This window comes from Pseudocercospora fijiensis (genome assembly GCF_000340215.1).
Source record: "Pseudocercospora fijiensis CIRAD86 unplaced genomic scaffold MYCFIscaffold_3, whole genome shotgun sequence".
Classification (NCBI taxonomy): Eukaryota; Fungi; Ascomycota; class Dothideomycetes; order Mycosphaerellales; family Mycosphaerellaceae; genus Pseudocercospora; species Pseudocercospora fijiensis.
Window position 1 is genome coordinate 622,781 of NW_006921534.1, and position 21,098 is coordinate 643,878.

General features: G+C 50.6%; 9 protein-coding genes and 1 non-coding gene across 10 annotated transcripts; 3 read left to right on the top strand and 7 right to left on the bottom strand.

Moving 5' to 3' along the window:
* Positions 1 to 315: 315 nt before the first annotated feature.
* On the bottom strand, positions 316 to 753 carry MYCFIDRAFT_195047 (uncharacterized protein; the record flags this gene model as incomplete). Its single annotated transcript, XM_007926265.1, has 1 exon — positions 316 to 753. The coding sequence occupies one exon, from the start codon at positions 751 to 753 to the stop codon at positions 316 to 318; it is 438 nt and encodes a 145-aa protein (XP_007924456.1).
* A 1,593-nt stretch (positions 754 to 2,346) lies between these two features.
* MYCFIDRAFT_119622 (uncharacterized protein) lies at positions 2,347 to 3,480 on the bottom strand (the record flags this gene model as incomplete). Its single annotated transcript, XM_007926266.2, has 2 exons — positions 2,347 to 2,884; positions 2,939 to 3,480. Coding segments are annotated over 2 exons (1,080 nt in total), but the record flags the coding sequence as incomplete, so codon positions are not given.
* A 684-nt stretch (positions 3,481 to 4,164) lies between these two features.
* On the bottom strand, positions 4,165 to 5,461 carry MYCFIDRAFT_133361 (uncharacterized protein; the record flags this gene model as incomplete). The annotated part of the gene is made up of 3 exons (XM_007926267.1): positions 4,165 to 5,211; positions 5,266 to 5,358; positions 5,408 to 5,461. The coding sequence occupies 3 exons, from the start codon at positions 5,459 to 5,461 to the stop codon at positions 4,165 to 4,167; spliced, it is 1,194 nt and encodes a 397-aa protein (XP_007924458.1).
* A 1,159-nt stretch (positions 5,462 to 6,620) lies between these two features.
* Positions 6,621 to 7,106, bottom strand: MYCFIDRAFT_133583 (uncharacterized protein; the record flags this gene model as incomplete). Its single annotated transcript, XM_007926268.1, has 1 exon — positions 6,621 to 7,106. One exon carries the CDS (start codon positions 7,104 to 7,106, stop codon positions 6,621 to 6,623), a length of 486 nt encoding a protein of 161 aa, XP_007924459.1.
* A 250-nt stretch (positions 7,107 to 7,356) lies between these two features.
* MYCFIDRAFT_90590 (uncharacterized protein) lies at positions 7,357 to 7,693 on the top strand (the record flags this gene model as incomplete). The annotated part of the gene is made up of 3 exons (XM_007926269.1): positions 7,357 to 7,469; positions 7,539 to 7,620; positions 7,670 to 7,693. The coding sequence occupies 3 exons, from the start codon at positions 7,357 to 7,359 to the stop codon at positions 7,691 to 7,693; spliced, it is 219 nt and encodes a 72-aa protein (XP_007924460.1).
* Positions 7,694 to 8,553: 860 nt separating this feature from the next.
* MYCFIDRAFT_t37 lies at positions 8,554 to 8,627 on the bottom strand. The gene has a single exon. It is a non-coding gene; the product is annotated as a tRNA-Val (tRNA).
* A 1,404-nt stretch (positions 8,628 to 10,031) lies between these two features.
* Positions 10,032 to 11,643, top strand: MYCFIDRAFT_44351 (uncharacterized protein; the record flags this gene model as incomplete). Its single annotated transcript, XM_007926065.1, has 4 exons — positions 10,032 to 10,082; positions 10,259 to 10,456; positions 10,578 to 10,945; positions 11,100 to 11,643. Coding segments are annotated over 4 exons (1,161 nt in total), but the record flags the coding sequence as incomplete, so codon positions are not given.
* Positions 11,644 to 13,145: 1,502 nt separating this feature from the next.
* On the bottom strand, positions 13,146 to 13,927 carry MYCFIDRAFT_207073 (uncharacterized protein; the record flags this gene model as incomplete). Its single annotated transcript, XM_007926270.1, has 5 exons — positions 13,611 to 13,927; positions 13,483 to 13,579; positions 13,327 to 13,435; positions 13,249 to 13,287; positions 13,146 to 13,212 (listed from the first exon to the last, which is right to left on the bottom strand). The coding sequence occupies exons 1-5, from the start codon at positions 13,647 to 13,649 to the stop codon at positions 13,146 to 13,148; spliced, it is 351 nt and encodes a 116-aa protein (XP_007924461.1). The 5' UTR covers positions 13,650 to 13,927.
* Positions 13,261 to 17,255, bottom strand: MYCFIDRAFT_214518 (uncharacterized protein; the record flags this gene model as incomplete). The annotated part of the gene is made up of 2 exons (XM_007926271.1): positions 13,261 to 14,439; positions 14,489 to 17,255. The coding sequence occupies 2 exons, from the start codon at positions 17,253 to 17,255 to the stop codon at positions 13,817 to 13,819; spliced, it is 3,390 nt and encodes a 1,129-aa protein (XP_007924462.1). The 3' UTR covers positions 13,261 to 13,816.
* A 924-nt stretch (positions 17,256 to 18,179) lies between these two features.
* On the top strand, positions 18,180 to 19,592 carry MYCFIDRAFT_84134 (uncharacterized protein; the record flags this gene model as incomplete). Its single annotated transcript, XM_007926272.1, has 4 exons — positions 18,180 to 18,341; positions 18,870 to 18,898; positions 19,313 to 19,347; positions 19,507 to 19,592. 4 exons carry the CDS (start codon positions 18,180 to 18,182, stop codon positions 19,590 to 19,592), a joined length of 312 nt encoding a protein of 103 aa, XP_007924463.1.
* Positions 19,593 to 21,098: the final 1,506 nt, after the last annotated feature.

The window sequence follows — 21,098 nt, forward strand, 5'->3', positions numbered from 1 at the left end:
GGGGGGTTTCTCTCTCGATGGGATTATTATGGATGCATGCTGTTTCTGTTGGTACAGTACAAGACGGGTGGAGAACGCTAGATGTGGTATCATGAGTTTATGCCAAGTCAATGATGAAGCAAAGCAGATTCCCTCCACTTCCTCGCTTTGCGTTGCTGCTTCCCGTGCCGTCTATGATATGATCGTTTGCCATGTTTGCTCCTTAACACCTGGTTGTAATTAGCATAAATTCCTTGGTTGGAAATTTGATGTCTTGGATATATGGTATTCTTACCTCGCTGATGGAAAAAAAACAGCACTACCACTATCCCTCAATCAATTCATCCCAAACTCCCCCTGCGACACCTTCTCCACGCGCGCAAGCATCGCTCGCAAGAGTGAAAGGCGCTGATTAAGCTCCATAACGGCGGTGAGTCGGGCCTGAATATCTTCGCCCATGCGAGTATCATCCATCTCAATTTGCTTCATCCGTGCCTCGTTGAGTTCGATCTGAGCAGTATTCCGCTGAAGCTGGAGTTGCAGGGCCTGGAATTTGTCGTAATTCTCAATGACCACGCTGCTGGCGCTTGTGCTCACACTGCTGTGTGGCGAAGACGGTGAAGGGTCCTGGCGATCGCTGATGATGCTGTGAGGTCCGGTTGTGGTGGCGCTGTATTGGCTTGGTATGCTGGCCGTCTCACTAGGACGACGGAGCATGGAAAGTTCAAGATTCTTGCGTCTTTGCGTACGCGCTGCGAAACCGGTGGTAGCCATGAATTTGGGTGTCGTGTCGTATGATTTCTGGTGATCAGGTGATGTCGGTAACAATCTTTTGAAGGTGCATTGCTTTACGCTTCTTCTTGTGACGGGTTATGGCAATGCACGTGCGGCGGCAACTCAGGTGGAGAGCTTCATCGGCTGATGAAGGTTGTCTCGGGAGGGACGAGTTTGGTTTTGAGTCGGCAGCACTCTCTCGCCGTTGCGGGCTTGAGCAAGTGAGACCCTTAACCGTTTGTGGAATCCAAGGAAGGAGGAGCCGTTGACGAAGTTGCCTTTCCCAGATTTTCAGTAGGGAGTCGCGATCAGTGCAAGCGCAACGCTGACAGATTGGGATGGCGTGGCGGGAATGGCTCCACGTAAGGACACAGAAGTGAGACTGCGAGAGTGAAGCAGGTTTATGCTGATGGCGCTGTTGCAGGTGATCAACTACATACCATATCGCTGTTGCTCTGCAAATGACGATACAGAGGCTCATTTCAATCTTGAAGTTGCAGCGCGTGCGCCAAGCCAAATGAGATAACCCGCGGTGGTAGCAAGGGACGTTGAATGAGCCTGTGCTGATAGCAGTACTACCATGTCGTCGCCCAGGGCGGACATTAAGCACCACGGCCACTGGGCCATACCACGCCGCCAGGACCTCCTGCCTGATTGCGATTGATCATTTGTATCTGCGCGTCCACCGCACATCGTCATCTTGCAACTGGCGGAGCCGTGGGGGAATCATGGCCGGGGCAAGGCTGGAGGTAAGGGGTCACTATCTGTTTGAAGATCCAGGTTCTTTGCTGCTCGTGCTGCAGGGGATAGTGCCATTTCGAAACTTTAAACCCACGCCCGCCTCCATCGGCACCCGGCACGCAACCAGGCGAGATTGACACGTCGTAGCCGGGAACATACCGATTTTCTCCGTTGCCACAGTTTGCAATCGAGCAAATAATCGACGAACAAACAGATCACTTTACCAACTACCTCGGTCGTCCATCGCTGAAGCGAGTAAGCCGGCGCTGGTGTCTGAAACACAAGCGTATTGGGAAATGCCCGACCCATGGAAGTGCAAAGCCGTTTCACTTTTCCCACGTGAAGATCTATTTTAACTAGCTTTCTCCCTAGGCACGATTAAACGTGCAGCTAAAAATACACTCACGACGACGTATGCTTCTGCAGCACGGTTGCGAGGCGAGTCATTGATGTCGACATTGACGAGTTCCTACTATTATTGCGGCTTCGTCAAGGACATGCGAGAAAGACGACTCGTTCGCTCAATTTGCTTAATGCTTCATACTGCGTATCTGCGCAATTCCACGCTTTGACGTTGTGGTATCTCTTCGTTATGCCATAGCGTCGCCGATTTCCTACACTCCATCTACTGCCCTGAGGCGCCGCTGCTATGCAAATTTCAATCAAGTCGACCGGAGTAGCCGATAATGCGTGCTTCCAGGCCGAGGTCAATCTAACCTAACTCATTCCAACAGCCATGATCGCGCCGCCGAAAAGACGCTTCACTTCCAGCCATTCGATTTCTCGCGGATAGTCGACACCTGCGTGCAACTTTATCCACTCGGCGAGCTGGAGCTTCTGAGCCGTGCGTAGTCAAACACCCATCGTGAAATCATGCTCGATTCCCGGCGTGACAGAAGCCATGAACTTGAGGAAGACAACCAGATACTGATCGACCCGAATAGCTGGAGCCTCGTCGTCCTGAGCACCGTCCGAGGACAGCACCTCCCACTCGCCCTCACCATCCTTGTCCTTGCCCTTGGGTGGTGCTGCCTTGTCCTTGACGTCGAGCTTGGCTGTCTGGTCGACCAGGCCCTCCATGCCAGCAGGCGACGCCTTCTCGCCATGCTTCATCTTCTCAATGCGAAGCTTCAGTGCAGCATCAGCGCGATCGAGCAGCACCTTCATGACACTGGCATGCTTGCAAGGGTGCACTGAAGCAGTCTTGATCGGTGGGTTGGTGAAGTTGAAGTCCTCGAGTGTGACCGTCTTGTCTTTGTAGTCACCGACAATGTCTTCCATCATGGCCATCGGCAGAAGTGGCTTGTTGCTGGAATCGTAGCCTGATAGGTACAGGCGCGGAGTGCGATAGTATGGCGTGTAGGTGATGTAAAGGGTGTAGTTGCGCAAGCTTTATCCAACTGTTAGCAGCACATCTCTGCGCAAGCCAAAGTATATTACGTACCCATCACTACCATCTCTCTTACCAGCACTGGGGTCGCGGATGATTGCCTCTTCGTCATCTTCCTCGTCATCCATGTCTGGAATCTCCTCCTCTTCAGCTTCCTCGCCCAGCTTGCCGTCATCGTCGACAGTCTTAACATCCTTCATGAGTTCGGCATCCTTCTTGTTCTCGGCAGTGCTGTTACCACCCGCCTTGAGCCATCCGTCATCCTCTCCACCATCCGAGCCCGACTCCCTCAGCATGTCGAGCACAAGCTGGTCCTCGCCGCTGGCCGAGCCGGCGAAGTCGTCGGCCTTGATGCGCTTGCGACATGGCACGCCACGAGTGATCAGGTACTGCTTGTCGGCTGGAAAGTAGGAGACGCGCTGGCTTTCCGAAGCAGCGCCAGCCCAGCTCCAGCTCGGGAACTTGTGGACAAGAAAGTCGCCGGCGGCTTGAAACTCCTCTGGAGTAATCTGGCCGGTGGTGCGAAAATCGCTGTTGTGGCTGATCGGGGCAAAGCGGTCACGGAGAGGATCGATGAAGGAATGGATCAGATTCTGCATGGTGTCGTCGCTTTCTCTTTCACTATTTGGTAGAAGAATTAGCCAGCTGCGTCAACGAGGCCCAGTCCGGTCCGGTGCAGGTCCAGATCCAGAACGCGCGGGAGTCGTACTGCAGGCGATGGCGATGGCGGTTGCAGTGGCTCGGCAGTCGAGGTGGCTTTGGCGTTGTTGTTGTTGTTGTTGTTGTTGTAGAAGCGAAGTTGGCGACGTCAGTCAAGAGAGATAGATGTCTCAAGGCCGAAGCTCACCTGCATCACTCACGCGGGGCATCAGGCAGCGAGCGTTTCGGTCCGTCACAGGACAGGGCCCTCCGAAGTCGCTTACCTCAGCAGCTTTTCACAACGTCGGCGCAGCAGCACATGTCAATGTTCCATCGACTTTGGGCCTACTTCCCCGACATTCAGGTCAAGATCCACAAGAATGGTGCCGGACTCAGCAAGTCCGGTGATGAAAGCCAGTTCTATGTTTGTCATGACAAGACTGCTCAGGTTGTGAGATGCGAGAATTGTGGCAATTTGATGTCTCAGTGGAGTTTTGACGCGGAGAAGAAGACTAGTGGTGAGAGGATGAGGATAGACACTAGATGTGTGGATGATGGAGGGTAAGACGGAATGCTTACAAAAAGTCTCGAGGCTGAAGTCTCCCATATAGCAAATTACTGCTACGCCCAGTGACTCTCACTCAAAGCTCAGCTCTAACCTCCACCTCTTGCACCTTCTGAACCGGCACATTCAAACGCTCCCACATCCCCTCAACACCCATATCTTCTCTCCCATCAAATTTCTCAATAACCGTAGGCTCAGTCTGCCCTTCAACGTCATTCGGATTCCGGAAAATAACATTCCGTTTCAATCCCAAACTCAAATGAATGGCTCGTGGTGAGTATTCATACTCCGCTTCGGCTTTCTGCTGTTGTATAAGCGAAAGAATGTTTTTCGCCACAACCTTCGCTTGAGCAGCACCGGGTCTGGCAGCTTTGTGCAATCCTGTGTCGGCGATGTCGCCTACGGCGAAGATGTTGGGGTAAGTGTCGTCGTGGAGTTGCAAGGTCTTCTTTACACCGAGGAAGCCGTTTGTGGTATTCACCAAGCCATTAGGATGTGAAGTTGGCAAGCTGTCCACGAGTTGATTGTTTGGTTTCTGTCCAGTTGCTGAAATGACGAAATCGCTTTCGATCCGCTCACCATTGAGGAGTTCGACTTCGAAAGGCTGGCCATCGTTCGGGAAACCTCCTGTAGGTACCTTCGCTCGCGTATTCGTGATCAGTCGGATGCCTTTTTCTTCGAACGCTTCGCGAAGGATCTCGTGCAGTTTGGGATGAAACACTTGCATCAAGCGATCTCTGGAGTGGACGACTGTGACGTCTTTCTCGGGATACAGTTCCTTCAGATCCAGAGCCATCTGAACACCAACGGCTCCGCCTCCGACAATTGTCACGTTCTGAGACTGTCGTAGTTGGTCCTGATATGACTGTAGGTACTGCACTGACGAGAAGTCGTCATCGTAGGGCATCATTGATGGTGCCGCGAGACGTGTACCGGTTGCGAGAACCAGATAGTCGAAAGGCACTTTGTTTGAGCCTTCCCATTTCTTGTCGATTTCCACATGATTTGGATGCACTTGAATCGCTCGGGCTGCGATGACTTTGTGTCGAGATGAGCTGTGGAAGACGCCAGTGTATGGTACAAAAGCCTTCTGTTCGTGGCCAGGCAGAATTGCGAATCGCGGCTAAAGCATGAATGTCAGTATGAGGTGTTGGGCTTGTGGCTGAGATGTACTAACAAAGGTGAAAATATGATTAAAGTGCGTATGTGGCTCGATGAGAAGGACACGATGTGTTCGTGGAACAATGCTCATCAGTTCTCTTGCTGTGTTCTGCAAGTACTATTAGCCAAGAAACCAAATTGACATGGATGAGACTCACAAGTCCGACGTATGAGCCGCCAACGACGACCACATTCCTAAGTGAGGATGTCATTTTGGTCAGTAGCAATAGTAACGTCAGGAAGATCGTCAAAAAGAACATGAGAGTTGGATCTGATAAAGTACGGATCTGATACGGTTGTTGTACATTCTCAGGCCGATGGCGGCGATGGCCCACTCATTTCCGATGATTCCTTCTGAAGCACCGCCCAAGCCGAATACATGGATGTTGTCCGGGATAATGTGGCATATTCTGAGTCTTTCTGACAAGTTGGATGAATTCTTAAGAACGGAAGCCAGGAGCGGAATCGTTCCATCTGGTTTCGTAAGGGTGATTGCGCGACGGCATTCGGCCTCGGAGATAATATCGCCGAGTGTCCGGTATGTGGCTCGGTAGCACGTTTTTGGGCGTGTAAACCGCTAGCAAGAGAGCATGGCGATCGGGGCGCAGGCAAAGCTCATCGTGTCTTGTCGAGAAGTATGATCCTCCTACAAAGCCATGTCACATTTCCAGCTTCCCCATACGACTTTGCCGAACTCGCGCCCAACATCGTCAACGCCAGAACCAGTAATCTTTGGACTTGCTTCTCCTGCACAGCCAGAATCGCTGGAGAGCTAATTAGTAGATGTGCTTGTACTTTAGACAGCCTGTACTCACGTATACATGCCGCAGCTGTATCCATTACTAGCCTTGGCAGACTGTATCAGTTGGTATGGCATGTTGTTGCAATTGCCTGTTCGGAAAGTGTTGCACCATGAGTCCATGCCAGCAAAGTTCGGCTCTGGGTATGTGCAGAAAGTGACAGCATTGGTCCGATTGCTCGAGATTGGTGCGCCTGCGCTCAGACCGAACAGAACAGCGAGATAAAGTAGCTGCCTTTCAAACTTCATGGCGTCGATGGTCGTTGGTCTTCCATTTTCCGATATTGAAAAGACAAGCTTTATTTCAAGGCAACTCTGCTGTGAATGAAGCCATGCTGCTATTCAATAACATCTCTTTCCATCGAAAATCGCATTTGCAGTAGTCACTACTGCAAGGGTATCTGGAACCAGTACAACCCACCCAACGCCAACGCTAATCCAATATCTGTGTTTGTGTCCGTGAAGAATCCTGCTTGCTGTACGCTTGTGATGACGCGCGACTCTCATAGAATCGAGAAGATGATTGCGCCGTAGAGACATCTTACATGATGGTTCCCCATCAATGCCCCGTCTTATGTTGCCTGTCGCTTCGAAGCAGTCGTACTTTGGGCGTCGTCCTCCGCCTTGCGCTTCTTCTTCCTGCCTCGACCCTTCTTGCCAGCCTTCAAGTCGCTCTCGTCTGCTCCACCTACTTCGGCGATATCGGCAAGCTCAGCTGCGCCTTCTTTTCCGTACGTTTCAAAGTCCACAAGTCGGCGCTGGCTCTTGATGTACTTCTCGCGGAATAACTGCTCGTTGACTCTGCCAAGTAGCGCGGGATTCTTTCTCAAGACCCAGCGGAAATCGTCAATCTTGATCTTTTGGCGACGCGAGTAGCTAGCACATAGAGCTGCGGCGTGGCATGTCTCGATGATGAAGTCGGTGAGGATCTCGTCGAGCACGGCCATAGTCGATGATAGCGGCTGTGATGAGTCGCCGAATGCGTAGAGAAGTTCGCCCAAGTCCTGGGTGTTGAAGAACTGGCCTTTGGTGCGCATACGCGCTCGAGGCTCGGCCATTTTCGTTACTTGTGATGTCGATATGCGGAAAGGATGTTTCGATGTTCTTGTGCAGTTGCGAAGTAAACGGCAAGTGAAGCGTGGAAGCTGCACGTGACGTTCGATTGAGCCTTGGCACTTGCAACCTGGCAACGGCATCTCACCACCATCTGGCCATAAATTAATCATCACTTTCCAAACTCACAGGACTCACGACAAACAAGAACAGCCGCCTGAAGACTTCACTACTCGGGCGACTGTGATTTCAACCATGTTCGGTATCCTCAAATTTCAGACCTTTCTCCTGGTGGTCCTCCTTTTCATATGCTCCTGCACATACATCCATGGAGTCTTTCCTGCATGGCTTGATCGTAGCAAGAGCGGGTATGTGGCGATTGAGACACATCTGGCGGTTCGAAAGCCTTCTCTTGGAATATGGCTGACCTTCACTAGTCCACTTGGCACATTCTGGCGAGCAGCACGAGTTGGTGAGAGGCTGAGTCCATATGTGAGCTTATGCTGCGTTGCTATGGCAGTATGTTCAATTATTGTTCAAACTTGCAACAAAGACTGACAAGCTACAGGTCAGCATATTGATGGGCGAATGAAGAAATTTCCGACTTGTTGTCAAGCTTAGCGATGGCGTTTAGGGAATAGAGCATATCAGCATGGACAGGCGCGAGTTTCTCGAATAAGGAGAGAAATTTCTGGCTGTGAATGCTACTGTTACTTCAAACCAGATCGAGACCAAGTTGCGGCGCCGGTCATTCGCGAGCCACATATCAGTCAAGCCCAGACACCATGGATCCAATGCCTGCTCACTGAAAGTACCACTTAGTCGACCAAGCAGCGTGAGTCGACGGCCTTGCAACACTGACGGCTCACTCGGGTGGCGAGCTAAAGGCGTACGAGAGATGCAAGGCCAACTTGTGAATCGATTAGCGAGCCATAGCATTTCCACAACGAACCCAGAACATAAGAACATTCCGAAAGCAGTTTCGAAGTTTAAATACCGTGTACGTACAGTCAAGAGTGCTCTGCCCAAGTTGCAATTGTCTGATGGGATTGCATATGTATCAATCTGAAAAAGGCACCTTGAAGGCAAACCCTTGACCAGCCGCGAAACGCAAGGAAGTCGTTCTACAAGCTCAAAGCACATCTGAACTCCGTCTTTACTGCACGACTGAGCCCAGTGATGGTCATTTGCTGATTTGGACGCCTGCCACTTCAACCTGTGTGCCAACTAGAAATCATTCCAAGCCCACTTCGCAAGTCAACCAATCTGTCAGGACGTCAGTAATGCTTGCAGACAGATTCGCTGATGTCAGCTGGGTCAAAAAAAGGCAGCGTAAGAGCTGTGAGAGTGGGACAGCAAGTCGACTCAGATTTCCGCCGAAAATCGAACCAAAAAGCAAAAATGAAGGACATATGCGGACATACAGTCAGAAACTCATGCGAGCATGATTTCTATTGCCCGCCGGACTTGAACCGGCGACCTTCAGTGTGTTAGACTGACGTGATGACCAACTACACCAGGGCAACTCCTGATTGGATGCTGTGGCTAGATTCTTAAAAGTATATAGTAACCTTCTCTGCGACGATGAGATAGCAGCTCCTTTGGTATGACCGACGACGCACAAAAGTTCATTACTCTTTCCCTTGCGTAGTTGTGAGAAATAGTCATTGACAATGTGCTGCATTTTCGTAGCGTGGTGTGCAACATTCACTCAAGTCTTGGCACATCCGGCCAGCCTCCGAGGAACCCGCCGCGATGCGTAGCGCCGGTGTACAGATTGAGCGGTGGTTGGCACGCTGCAGCCAGTAGTCTAGTCTCGAGCATCGAGCGAAGATTGCGCACAATGCTGCTCATAAACGCGTGGCAAGGAGACGTTAATTGTCCGAGAATGAGCTTCGGAAGGCACATTCAGGGCTGAGCATTGGCCGTGATTAAGTATTGCTGTAATATGGCGACAGTGATCGAAGACCTAACACCTTCGGCAAATGACGGATCAGCACAGCAGAGTTCAGGAGTCGTGGCGAGCTACTGCCCCGGCTGGCCTGGTCTGAAAGTAGAGTCTCGTCTCGGGCACTTTCTCTTACAGGAAAAACGACGACGAGTTCTCGGCGAGCGAGGAAGCCGTGGATGCATCATGCGTTTGCCACTGGGTTGATGGAGAATTTATAAAGGCCATGATGCCCCAAGACAGTCGCAGTGTTCTCTCTGACGCTGCCGCTCGTGTGCTCGTGTCGCCCTGCCGTTCCCTCGAATGGCCTGTTCACCAATACCACGATGCTTGAGCGGTTCAAGATTTGTCGACTCTCGGGTTCTCGTTGAGCAATCAGGGATTTTCGCTCGTCATCCAATGGTAGACTCTTCGTCCCGTCTTCAATTACCGCCATCGTCATTGCAGAATTCGAATTCAGGCCTTGCACGGCAAACTTCAGGAGTTGTGAGAGGTAATGAAGTCTAAAAGCAGTCTTGGCATACACCACCACTTGCTTTCGAGAGTCTAACCCCGGGCCTCGTATTCGTCTGCCAGCGGCACTTTTGATGATGATGATAGTTCCGACTTCTGTCATACTCGCGGATCCTCGTCATAGCAGCTTTATGATGCTCACTCGTGCGCTCGCACACACGATGACTAAACAATCCAACTCGTTCGGAGGGTTCGGCAAAGCAAAGCACCATGCCCCAAATTGCCTAACCTCGCATTCAACACGAGTACGCTACAAGGCAAGATACCGTCGCTCTCATCAGAGACATGTGCTGCTCTGCGCGCGGCCCTTCATTCGACTGAAAGCGAATACGCATGACATGTACATGCACATCCGGTTGGTTGATCAACCATGAGCGACGCACCGACGGCCAGTCGAGTGGCCCTTTCGCGGCAGAGTAATCAATGAACAACACGGTTTCTATTTCACTGCGCTAATACTGGATCAGCTCATCGGAAAAGTCGCTTCGGATGCATCGAATGCAAAAAGCGACGCGTGAAGGTGCGTTAATTTTGTCTTCACCACGCGAACACACGCCTCAATGTCCTCGGGCAACATTCCGCTTCGAACTAGCAGCGATCAATAGCTTGGCCTCATCTGCTTCGTTCCAATATGCAGAAGCGTTATTGCTCGACTCAACCATGCTTCTGAAGGTACTGACGCTTCGGACTCGCCAGTGCGACGAAACAAAACCAGTATGCCGGAACTGCTCGAGAAGATCAACACCCTGTCACTTCAGCAATCTTACTAGCACCTCGCACCCTACGCCATCGCCATCGACAAGCCCATTGGACCAGCATATACCGATCATTGTCCAGTCGCCTTCGTTGCGCAGCTCGATTTCTTCGCCACAACTAGGCAATGCGTCGATTGATGTACAGACTCATACACTTCCTCCCATTCAATCTGTCTTCAGGTGAGCTTGACCGGTCTGCGGAAACTCGGCCTACATAGCAGCACCTTCTTTCATGCTTCAGCGTTGACATGAGCTGACAGCTTGCCAGCCTCGGGTTTGACCTCTTCGATCTAGAAATCTGGCATCACTGGAACACTGTTGTTTGCTATACATTTTCCGAAGACGGCGACAAAACTTTCCTACAAAATATTCACAAGATTGCCTTTGGCAACGCATATGTCGCTCAGCTCATCCTCGCCGTTTCCGCCCTTCATTTGGCAAGAACGGACGCAAACCGAAGATTGGCCTGCATGACTAGATCGAACGCCCATCAGAGTAGTGCTATGAATGGCATGATGGCGGTTATGTCCGATAACACCAACAAGAACTGTACTGAGCTCTACATGGCTGCTTGCATGTTGGTTTTTTGCAGCTTCGGCAAAGGTCCGCAGCCTGGACAATACCTCGCGTAAGTGAATCCTGGATGGCGGCTGTCGAGTCTCTTCGATCAGTGATCGTCCTCTGCATTTTGCATACACCAAGTGTTTTCCACTTCGGCATCTTTTCAGAAGTGGTTGGTCTGGGCTGTCAGGCACTTGCTAATGCTTCTACTCTTCATCCAGGTACAGTGACTATGGCGAACCAGAGTGGTTCGGTCCACTCAATGGCATCAAGTCAATACTTGAGCAGAATCGATCACAGATCTCTCCTGAAGTGCGGCCAACATTCAAGCCGGACCAGAGCATTGATAATCGAGTACCGGCGGAAACAGTACTACCTGGATTTACCCGGCAATTCGACCGGCTAAGACAGTCCATCGAACTCTTGCAGGCGGAAGATCCATCTTTCAAGAAATATCTCGAAGCTCTGGATCGACTTCACGACTGTTACGTTTCCACCTTTGAGTATGATGGACAAAAAGGCGTAAAGATCTGCTGTCACATGGTTTTCGCCTTTTTGTACCGATGCAAGGAGGACTACACCAGCTCCATTCAATCGAAACGACCAATGGCGCTAGTGATACTGGCTCATTACCTCGTACTGCTGGCCCAGCTGAAGAAGGAATGGTATTTGGAAGGTTGGGTGCCACACATCATGACGGCGATCCGATCTCACCTACATCCCTCTTACGCGCATTGGCTAGAGTGGCCTTCTCAGCACGTGTGATTATGCCTCCAGCATGTTTTCCCTTTTTTGGCTCGTCGCCAGGAAGGCACTTCTGAGCAGGGTGGCAAGACTTTGGACGAGGTCAGCAGTCGGACTCCTGTTGATGTCCTTAGAGGCTTCAACATGCATAATATGGGCATTTCGTGGACGTCTCTGAAGTAGCGTGAGCCTGGACCAACCTGACAGCGCACGCGACCCAAGCCATGAAAGACTCAAGTGCTACGACCTACGACCTGGTTTAGGGGCGCGGATCGAAGGTTTACACTACATCACGGAACGCAGTCCTCAATTCTTCAGCTTCTGTGTACACTGCGTGGCATGCTCGTCTGCTTAGAGACTCAAAACCACCGTGGCCGAATGAGCAATCCTGCTTACAGATGAAGGTGAGATTCCGGATGCGATTGAGGGTTAGATCAAAGCCGAGAACTAGACGAAGAAGTCTTAATCACTTCGATCTCTGCCGAGAATCATAATCTGACGAGGAACTACTATAACATAACCCAAAGGCATATGCGGAGGAAGCTACAAGGACGATAGCCTCACATCGGAAGCCTTGCGTTCGTGTTTACTATTCATTCCAATGTCTAGGAGATAAATACCTAGTATTGATCCGATTTGATACGCGCCGTATAGAAAACGTTAGACAACGAGATTTTTTCTTCTGAGGCACGTCCTACTTTTTAAGCCTACTTCGGCTTTCTACTATTTACTTCCGTTAGCTACACTCTAGTAAATCCTCTCCTTAACTACCTAAGGCCGTTAGACTAGAGAAATAGAAATCGTAAACTACTCGAAATCGACAATTATAGTTACTTTACTACTATAGGCCGGATTATAACTTAAACGACGCTAGGAAACTAAATCTAGCGGTATCTTCGAATCGTCTTAGTCTCTACTAATTCTATAGCTAGTAATCTTCGAATCTTACCTCTTTATCTATTCCTTTAACTCTAGTTCTATCCTCGTTAACAACTCTAGCCTTTATAATAGCTAAGTAATATACCGCTTAAGATAGACTAACTATCTTTAGTACGAACGAATCGACGACTATAAACCTCCTCCGAGTCTTTAGAATAGAATTCGTCGTTCTCTAGAAGTAATAAAAATCTACGCTCCTTCCTCGTAGGATCTTTCGGTTTCCTAGCTATAAAAAATTTCTAAACTATATTCTACGCTACTTTGAAAATCCTAGGCGGTAATAAGATACGATACTATCGATATATAAAGCGGATTTCAATTTTATATTATACGCGATTACTCGCTATATTTATCTATTTATTTAAACCGATATAACGGCTCTTATATCGCTGTTCTACTATATAATCCCTTTATAGTATCCCGCTACCTACGATTTCATTTATTAATAATATCTCTCTACTAGAGGTCGTTATCGTTATTGCGTCGCTTCGATCGCCGAGATCAAATCTGTTCTCTAGTGCGAGTAGTTCTAGTCTCTTTCGACAGGGCTAGGGCTGGTAATAGAGGATTTTAGTCTAACGTATCTACGGTTCGCGAGTTTCGAAAGCATGTGCATGCAGGCCGGGAGTGCGAGTGCGGCCAACTCGATTCCTTCGAGACATTGCACGAAATAGACAGAGACAGCACAATAACGGTGGTGACAACCAACCTCTTCCCCTCACACTACTATTCATACAAAGATGAATAAATATGCACTAAACCTACATCCATCCCATCCCATGCGAAGGTGAAAGGCCCCTCTCTCCCCCAAGGACCAAATATGACAGCCTCGTCACATCTCTTTCGCATTCATCTTCTGCAATCCAAGAGATCTCTATCCCACACGCGGAAGAAGGAAAGAGGAATCTAGATAATCCACACCACAGTTGACCAGCCCATGATGGAATTGAATCCATGCTTCAACGATGACATGACAGAAAAAGCCTCCCCAATCCCCATCCGTAATCTCTTTTTGCTCCTTTTATGCTCCTCATGAACCCCGTGAAAACGCCAACGCTGAAATAACTTGATAGCACCAAAAATAACATATGCCTTGCCAAAAAGAAAATGCCAAATACGAGTACAGTGTTCCCACCAGATAACGCCGTTGTGGTTGTGTCAGTTAGTCAAGAGAGTCCTTGTCGTTCGGATTGTTGTGATTTGATGATTGTTTCGTCGCTGTGATCGTGGTTGTGTGCATTGCGAGGATGCCTTTCTAAGAGTCCGCGCTTTGTGGGTTTAGCCCGAGCATCGAGGAGACCGGCTTTCGCTTCGTCCGAGCGTTCTGTATTCTGGGTGCGCCTTGAATGCTTCGTGGCTCTTTCATGAGTGTTGGGTCTAGTTTGCCCGGTGTCCGTCCAGTGACTGTCCTAGCGTCGCCTGGTGTACGGCTTGTGGGAGGTGTGGCTGCTGCAGATCTCCACAAATGGTCTGAAGTGTCGCTCAAGAAGCTTGTATCTGATCGTGAGAAGAAGCTGCGATGCCCCCGATTTCGTTTCGAGAGGATGATTTCGTCAAAGAGTAGAATGGAAGGGTCGGTCGAGCGTGTCGACTCTCGTTCGTGAATGAACCCATTAAAAGCTTGTGTCTGCCGGAGCATGTTCATATATTCGCTGTCGCCATGAGGCACACTGCGAAGGAATTGGCCCATGTTGAAGTGATAGAAGAGTCCTTGTTTCTTGCGTTCGCCAGAGGCAGGGTGCATATACTTGCGATATGTGTAGAAGAGAGACGCGAAGCAGCGCACGAATGCAGCGCGGACCTGATCTGCTCTGAACGCGACAGGGCAAACGATACAGACAGCTGGCGCGCATCGTCCGTGAACCGAGATTCCGCAGCCTGGAACCGTGTTAGCTGGATGTTAGAAAAGAATGGACCGCCACCATACCATCGCATTTGAACAGCTCGTCGTCACACTTTTCGTCGCAGATGGTGCAGAATGTTTTATTGTCGGGCCTTTGTCGATGCAAGCAGTGTCCCTCAGCCCATTTAGTCGTCTCGTTGTCGCGTACAGGCTGAATGGTGGTAGGCTGCATGATCGTGCTGGCGGCAAGCGTGCTCTGAGCATATACACTAGGCGCGTGACTGGACGCTGGAGCTCCAAGAGTGGAAGTCGACATGCTCGGCTGGTGTCCGGTCACCAAAGGCGCACTAGGTCTTCGCAGATTGCTCATGCGGTCCATTCCAAACTGTTCTTGCGTGTTAGTCTTGTCATGCAACGGATGTCGGAGATAGAAGAGAGTTTGTACAGTCGAGTTGCGCCTCACCATGCCGTCTTTCAAGTGACCTGAGCGCTTTTCGCGCAAAGATGCTTGCAGCGCAAAGCCAGAATCATTTCTGGATGCTGGTGTAGTAGGGAAGTTTGCTGATACTGGCGAGGGTGCCGTGGTAGGGGATGGCGGTGAAGCTCCAGACGAATTGCTGTTGGCACCTGTGCCAGTTGAGCTTGTGGACGGCCTATCGCTGCCACGACCAGAGTCGGGACGTTGCTGAAGGAAGGCGTTGAAGACGGTGGTTTTTGCAGTGGCCGACAGGCCAGATGTGTTGCCAAAAGTAGTCGAGCTTTCGCCAGCGTACTGTGGCAGCGTAGCAGGCGCTGCTCGCGCATCAAAGACCTGGGCATTCTCCGAAGAGAAGCCGTTGTACGGGAACGCCTCAATGGCGTAAGGCGGCGGTCCTACTGGTACCCCGTACCGAAGGTGGTGCGGCGCCGCCACTTGAAGCAGTGCTTGGAGCTTGCGTCTTTGTGGTCTTGGAAGCATGGTCGGTGGCTCCGTGCTCTCAATGGAGTCGGTGTCGAGATCCACAATGCAAAAGTCATCCGTCGGCAAGTCGTAGCTTCGGTATTTCCTTTCAATGCCTGCAATGTATGGACACGGCGCCTCCAGTGCCTGGATGAGACGGTACGGAAGTACTGGTATCAAGACGCCAGACCATTTGAGGGGATAGAGGAGGCTGGTCAGCGCTGCGCTCGCGAGTTGTAGCATGGCAGTATGCGATGATACCAGAATGATCCTTGACTCGGCCAGGGCATATTCAAACAGGGTGATTATATTCGGTATCGACAGACACCGAAATAGTGCATATAGGTCAGTATTGCGCGATCCTGGAAGCTCGTTAATAGCCTCCTTCCTTGCATACAGTCTGAGATCCCGAATAGACACCTCGACCTGAGTGATGGAAGTGATAGGACTCAGCGCTTCTATGCACAGGTTGCAGACGTATCGCTCCAGAGGTTGCCAGAGACCGACCTTCGGAGAGCTTGGTGGCACTCTCAGGATCGCCCCATTAGTCATTGGTACGACCACAGCCTTGAGCCATTCTTTCCAGAAGCTTGTAAGGCCACCATCCCGACCAAGAATGCCGTAAGCGCGTGGGATCCAGAAACCAGTATCACCCTCGGTCAAGCCATCGATCTTTGAGGCCGCGCCATGTCGCACTGGTCGAAGTAGGTCAGCCATAAGCCCGATTTTCTCCTCAACAGCGCTAATCTCCTCTTCCAGCCTCTCTCGCTCATCAGATCCTTGCATGAAACTTGGGAGGTCAGCAAGCAGCCTACTCAGTTTGGCCCGTTCTCCGGACAAGCGCTCTCCGAGACTGGCGGCGAGTTCGCGCTCTTCCGGATTCATGTTTGCCTTCCTCCATTCTTCACATTGATTCTCTAATGCCTCGGAGGCCGAGTTGTTCAAAGGAACCCACATGGTAACACAGATACCATGAAGCCTGCTATTATCCTGGTTCGTCATGGTGAAGCCATGCCATGTAGATCTGGGTCGCTCGTCTGAAGAGACTACCATCACATCATCTGGGAAGACGAACATCGGCACGTAGTCAGGAAATGCGGTCCTTCGCTTGGATTCGTCGAACATTGTCTTGGTGGGGTAGCGGTCCATGAGCACCGGCTCATATCTTCGTTGCAAGGGATGCATATTGGGCGTGATTTGGAAAGGCTGCGGCGCAGGGATGACCGAGTTATAGCCACTCAAGCGCTTCGACTGTCTCGCAGAATTCCGACTCATGACTGACGAACCCCTCTTCATACTGTTCATGGTAGATAATCGCCTCCGCAAGCTTCCCACTCCGCTCTTCAGCCCACCTCCGTTGAGGCCAAGCGAGTTTTCATCTTGAGTGACTCGAACAGTTTTCGGTCGAGTTCGCTTGACCTGTGTCTGGGTCTGTGAGGTGACGGTGCCGGTTTCCACATGTATGTCTGCGAGAAAGCTATCCCGCTCCGTGGCAAACTTCTTAAGCGCCTCTTCGAAGGCATCGTCGTCTAGTGCTAGACCTCCAAGCGGCTCTGCTCGAATCGTGGTGCTACTGCGATTGCTCTCAGGCAGCTTTTCTTCGGTGACATTGATGATGCTGCCCACACTCTTTCTGGCCTCCCAACTGTACCGTGATCGTCTCTGCTGGGGGGTATCGTTCGGCGATCCTGGGGTCGTCGGTCGTGTCTGGCTCGCACTATCGATTTGGAGTTCCCGATCTTCGTCAATGGTTGTTTCCACCGGCTCGACTGGGGGTGCAGCGGAAGCCCTTTCGTCGTATACCTGGGAAGATTCGATGCCGCAAATGAAGAAGTAGTCGGCGAGCGGAGCGGAGGTGTCTCCATTAGATGAAGGGCTAGCATTATTTTTGCTCGGCCTGGCGGGAGCCATAAGAAGCGAAGGGTGTGCTTGGGGCCAACGAGTGGACGTGCCTGTAACGGCACTTTTTTCTCAGCAATGGAAGGGATCGAGGCACAAGCTGGCACCAGCTCATTGAAGTGCAAATTGGAGTTTTGCTCGAGTGCGATGTGGCTGCATGCGATGGTTGCACGGCCGTCGTTGCGAGAGCTGTCGGGCTGCGTTGTCCCGCTGCCGCTGCCGCTGCCGCTGCCGTTGGAGGTGGTAGGCTGCTGTGCGTGCGTGCTTGCTTGCTTGTGCGACGTGTAAAGCTCGGGTTGTTTGATCGCGGCGGCACTGGCACTGGCACTGGCACTGGCACTGGCGTGGGAGGTGCCGGCGGTGAGGATTTGGGGATAGTGCTGTATGTATGCAGCGTATATGTCAGGCCGGCCACACACTCACGCTCTTTATCGATGACGATGCCGGCAACGACGGCCGGCACTGGCACTAGACGGGGTGGTGTTGGAGAGGTCAGCGATGTGTAGCCTGTGAGGGTGGCCTCTGCACAAAGCTCCCGTTTTCCTCTGCGGCTGCTGTCGCTGATGCCGCTGGCCCTGTGCCTCTCCGCAGCCCGTGTAGCCGTCGCGGCCTCGTCAAACCTGTGTTGCTACACTGACAGCGGCGGGCCACCGAAGGCAGCGAAGGTGTAGTAGCGAGAATGATGCGGTGCGAGTCGAGCCAAGCCTATCCCTGCGGCGCGAACGAGCGACACGCCGACACTGCTTGAAGCTTCCTCCTCCCCAGGCTCAAGCCTCTCCGCTGCGGCGCTGTCCGAGCGACACGGAAACGAGGAGGACCCTGGCGACTGTGCTGGCCGGACTAGCAGGGACGTCCTCATAAATCACACTCGGCTGGGTTGGCTATGGCGAATCAAAGGCCCGTGTGCTGCAGCGCATCGCCAGGCGGACAATCGAGATGTATCGAAGTCAAAAGAAGTGCACGCACGCACGCACGCAGAAGGTGTTGTTTTGTTGCACAGATGAACAGCCTTCGCTTGTGGCGCTGAGCAGAGCAGGAGAGCCACCTTCAACCTTCGCGGCCAACTACATACACGGCGCTAGTGTCGACGTAGAGCACGTACGTAACTCCTATGCTGGCCTCTCCCTTGCCAGCGAACATCACCACCTGGCCCGCTACTGTATGAATAACGCCGGTGCGGGCGCCTTGAGACGGATTTCGCATTTGATCCGGAGGCGGAGGCGGAGGCGAAGGCGAAGAGGTTTGTCTGAGGTCTCAACAGCACGCGAAGCATGCAGCTGCACGACTTGCATGCGCAGCTTACTGCGAGTCAACGGCGGCGTGCATCCACACTTTACGCCCTTCCTCACCCACCAATTCATTCTCCATCCCGCTTCTGCCGCCTTTGTCTACCGGCTATCAATCCAGTAACAAGGCCACAAGTAGCCGGCCATCAACAACCTGATCGCTACAAGCCTGTTTTCTTCACACACTTCCTTGCCTGATCGAAGAATAATAATGACTCACCTTTGCAGTTAGAAGAAATACTAGAGCAAACCTTCGCTCACGGCCTTTGTCGATACCAACCAGGGTCCACAAAAGCCATCAGTCCACGACAGGCAAGGCGCGAGATACACTTCTCTACAGAAATTTGTTCCTGCAGCGGAGAGCGGAAGGTTTGGCACGCTGTGAATGGTGGACAGGAGCGTGCCGAGCGCGCTTATGACACACCCTTCAGCACCGTCTCTGCACAATAATCAGGAGGAGAGGAGACAAGAAGTCGAGCCTGTCGTTCATCTTCTCCACACCAATAACCACAGCAGCAGGCCCCATCCATGCTGCACACGTCTGCCACGTCGGTCTGCCGCGGCAAATCCTGTACAGCGTCTGAATTCACCACATCCTTGAGAAGCAAGGATTACAGCGAATAGCAACAGCTTATTCAGCGGCCCGCGCCTAGTCACGACTCACTCCGGAGTGCTTACAACCAGGCACCATTATTTCTCACACCAAGTAATGACTTGCTTGGAAGGCAGCACAACTCCCTTCGAAATCCATGTAAGTAGACAGATTGACTTAGAATTGTATAGGCTTGCAGATATCACCCTCCCGAAGAAAGACTGCAGTGTGCTAGATTTCGAGGAAAACGAGAGTGCTGTTTAGAAATCCTTCCTTCTTCCCAATTTGGACGAGGACGAGGTCTCTGAGCACCGACATATTTTGTACATACTTTATGAGAAACTAGTTCAGTCTAACGTACGTCTTGTGCATACGCTTTTTATAGAAGTCGGTGAAGTCGCCGACACGAAATACCTTTCCCGTTTCAACAACCCCAAATCTGCTTACAAAATTGCACAAGCACAAGCATAGACGAGCAGAGAGAGTATCCGAGCCCGTGATGAACTGCACACAAAGTCAAAAATAGAATTGCTGCACTGTTGCCGACTGCCGATCGTAAGGCTCCCTTAGGTTTTGACTGCACTAACCTTTTTTCTAATAAACGTCTCGAAAAGGACGGAAGTTTAGACAAGGGCTTGAAAATTGAAATCGGGAAATGCTAGGTATCTATTGCCAATCGGCTAGGTGTCTATTGCCACCCTTAGTACTTCCAATTCCGGATAGAAGCACGCACAGACCTCTCGCTATATAATATGCTATACAAACTCGATATAGGCTGCTTTACGAGGAACTATACGTAATTACATACCTATAGTAATAGTTAAGGTTAGTAAGGAGGGCATTCTCGAGCCTACTAAGACCGTAGATTTAATATAGAAGCTATTCTAATACTAGTTTCCGTGCCCTACAAAGTAATACTATCGTAAGTAAAGCTGTAGCTCTTACTACTATAGATACTAGCTTCTATAGCCTCCGCGGAGCGGAGCTATAGATACTAGCGGAGGCATATACTATTGCTAAGTAAATACCTACTAGTTTACCTGCTAGTTTGATAGCGGCGGAGCCTCGTATCTAGTAGGTTGTCGTTGCCTCTATATAGTAAGAGCGGCTCTTTAAATACTAGCTAGATCGTTACTAATAAACTTATACCGCTTAGTAGGTATATAGACTTGTAGTTGCTATCTAGCTAGTTATATAGAAGACCTAGACCTCGCTCTACTACGGCCGTTGCTACGAGTCGATTAAGAGGCAGGGTTATTTAAGTCGTTAAGCTTAAAACCTAATAGTATACGAGTATTCGTACGCCCTACGCGACCCTAGCTACGGCTACGGTTGTTGCTACGGTTGTTACTACGATTGTTGCTACGATTGTTAGGCAAGACTGTCGGCTCTCGAGTGTATATAACCTCGATAATCCGGCGAAGTAGTACTATAGACTTATCGATATACTAGTGCCTATCGAAGTCTTCTAGTTTAAAGTAGAAGAAGCTAGTTTCTATTAACTTATTACATATCGTATGTTTGTATATAATACCCTATAAGCATTTGAACCGCCCTATACAGCGAGAGCGTAGTTTGCTAGGGTCCTTAATAAGCTCTTTAATCTCTTCTTATACGAGCTTATACTATTTCTTAGCTAGTTAGATAGCCGTACGGTAGATATAGCTATCAACCTACGAATACTCCGGCTTCTTATAAGAGAAGGGTATAGACAGCCGATCCTTACTAATGCGGTCCTAGATTTGTAAGGCTTTAATCTTAAACTACGGCTCCTAGTAAATTGTTAGCAAACCTAATATATAGACGAAGCTATAGGAACTTATAAGCTTAAGGAAGAGGGTAAGGATATTATAGCGCCTCCTAGCAAGCCATTTCTTTATCGTTAAGTAAGCGCCTTCTACCCTCGAAGTAACTCGTTATCTATAGAATAGAAAGACCTTCTACTAAAAGCAGTAGGCAATCTTTCGCTTATAAGAC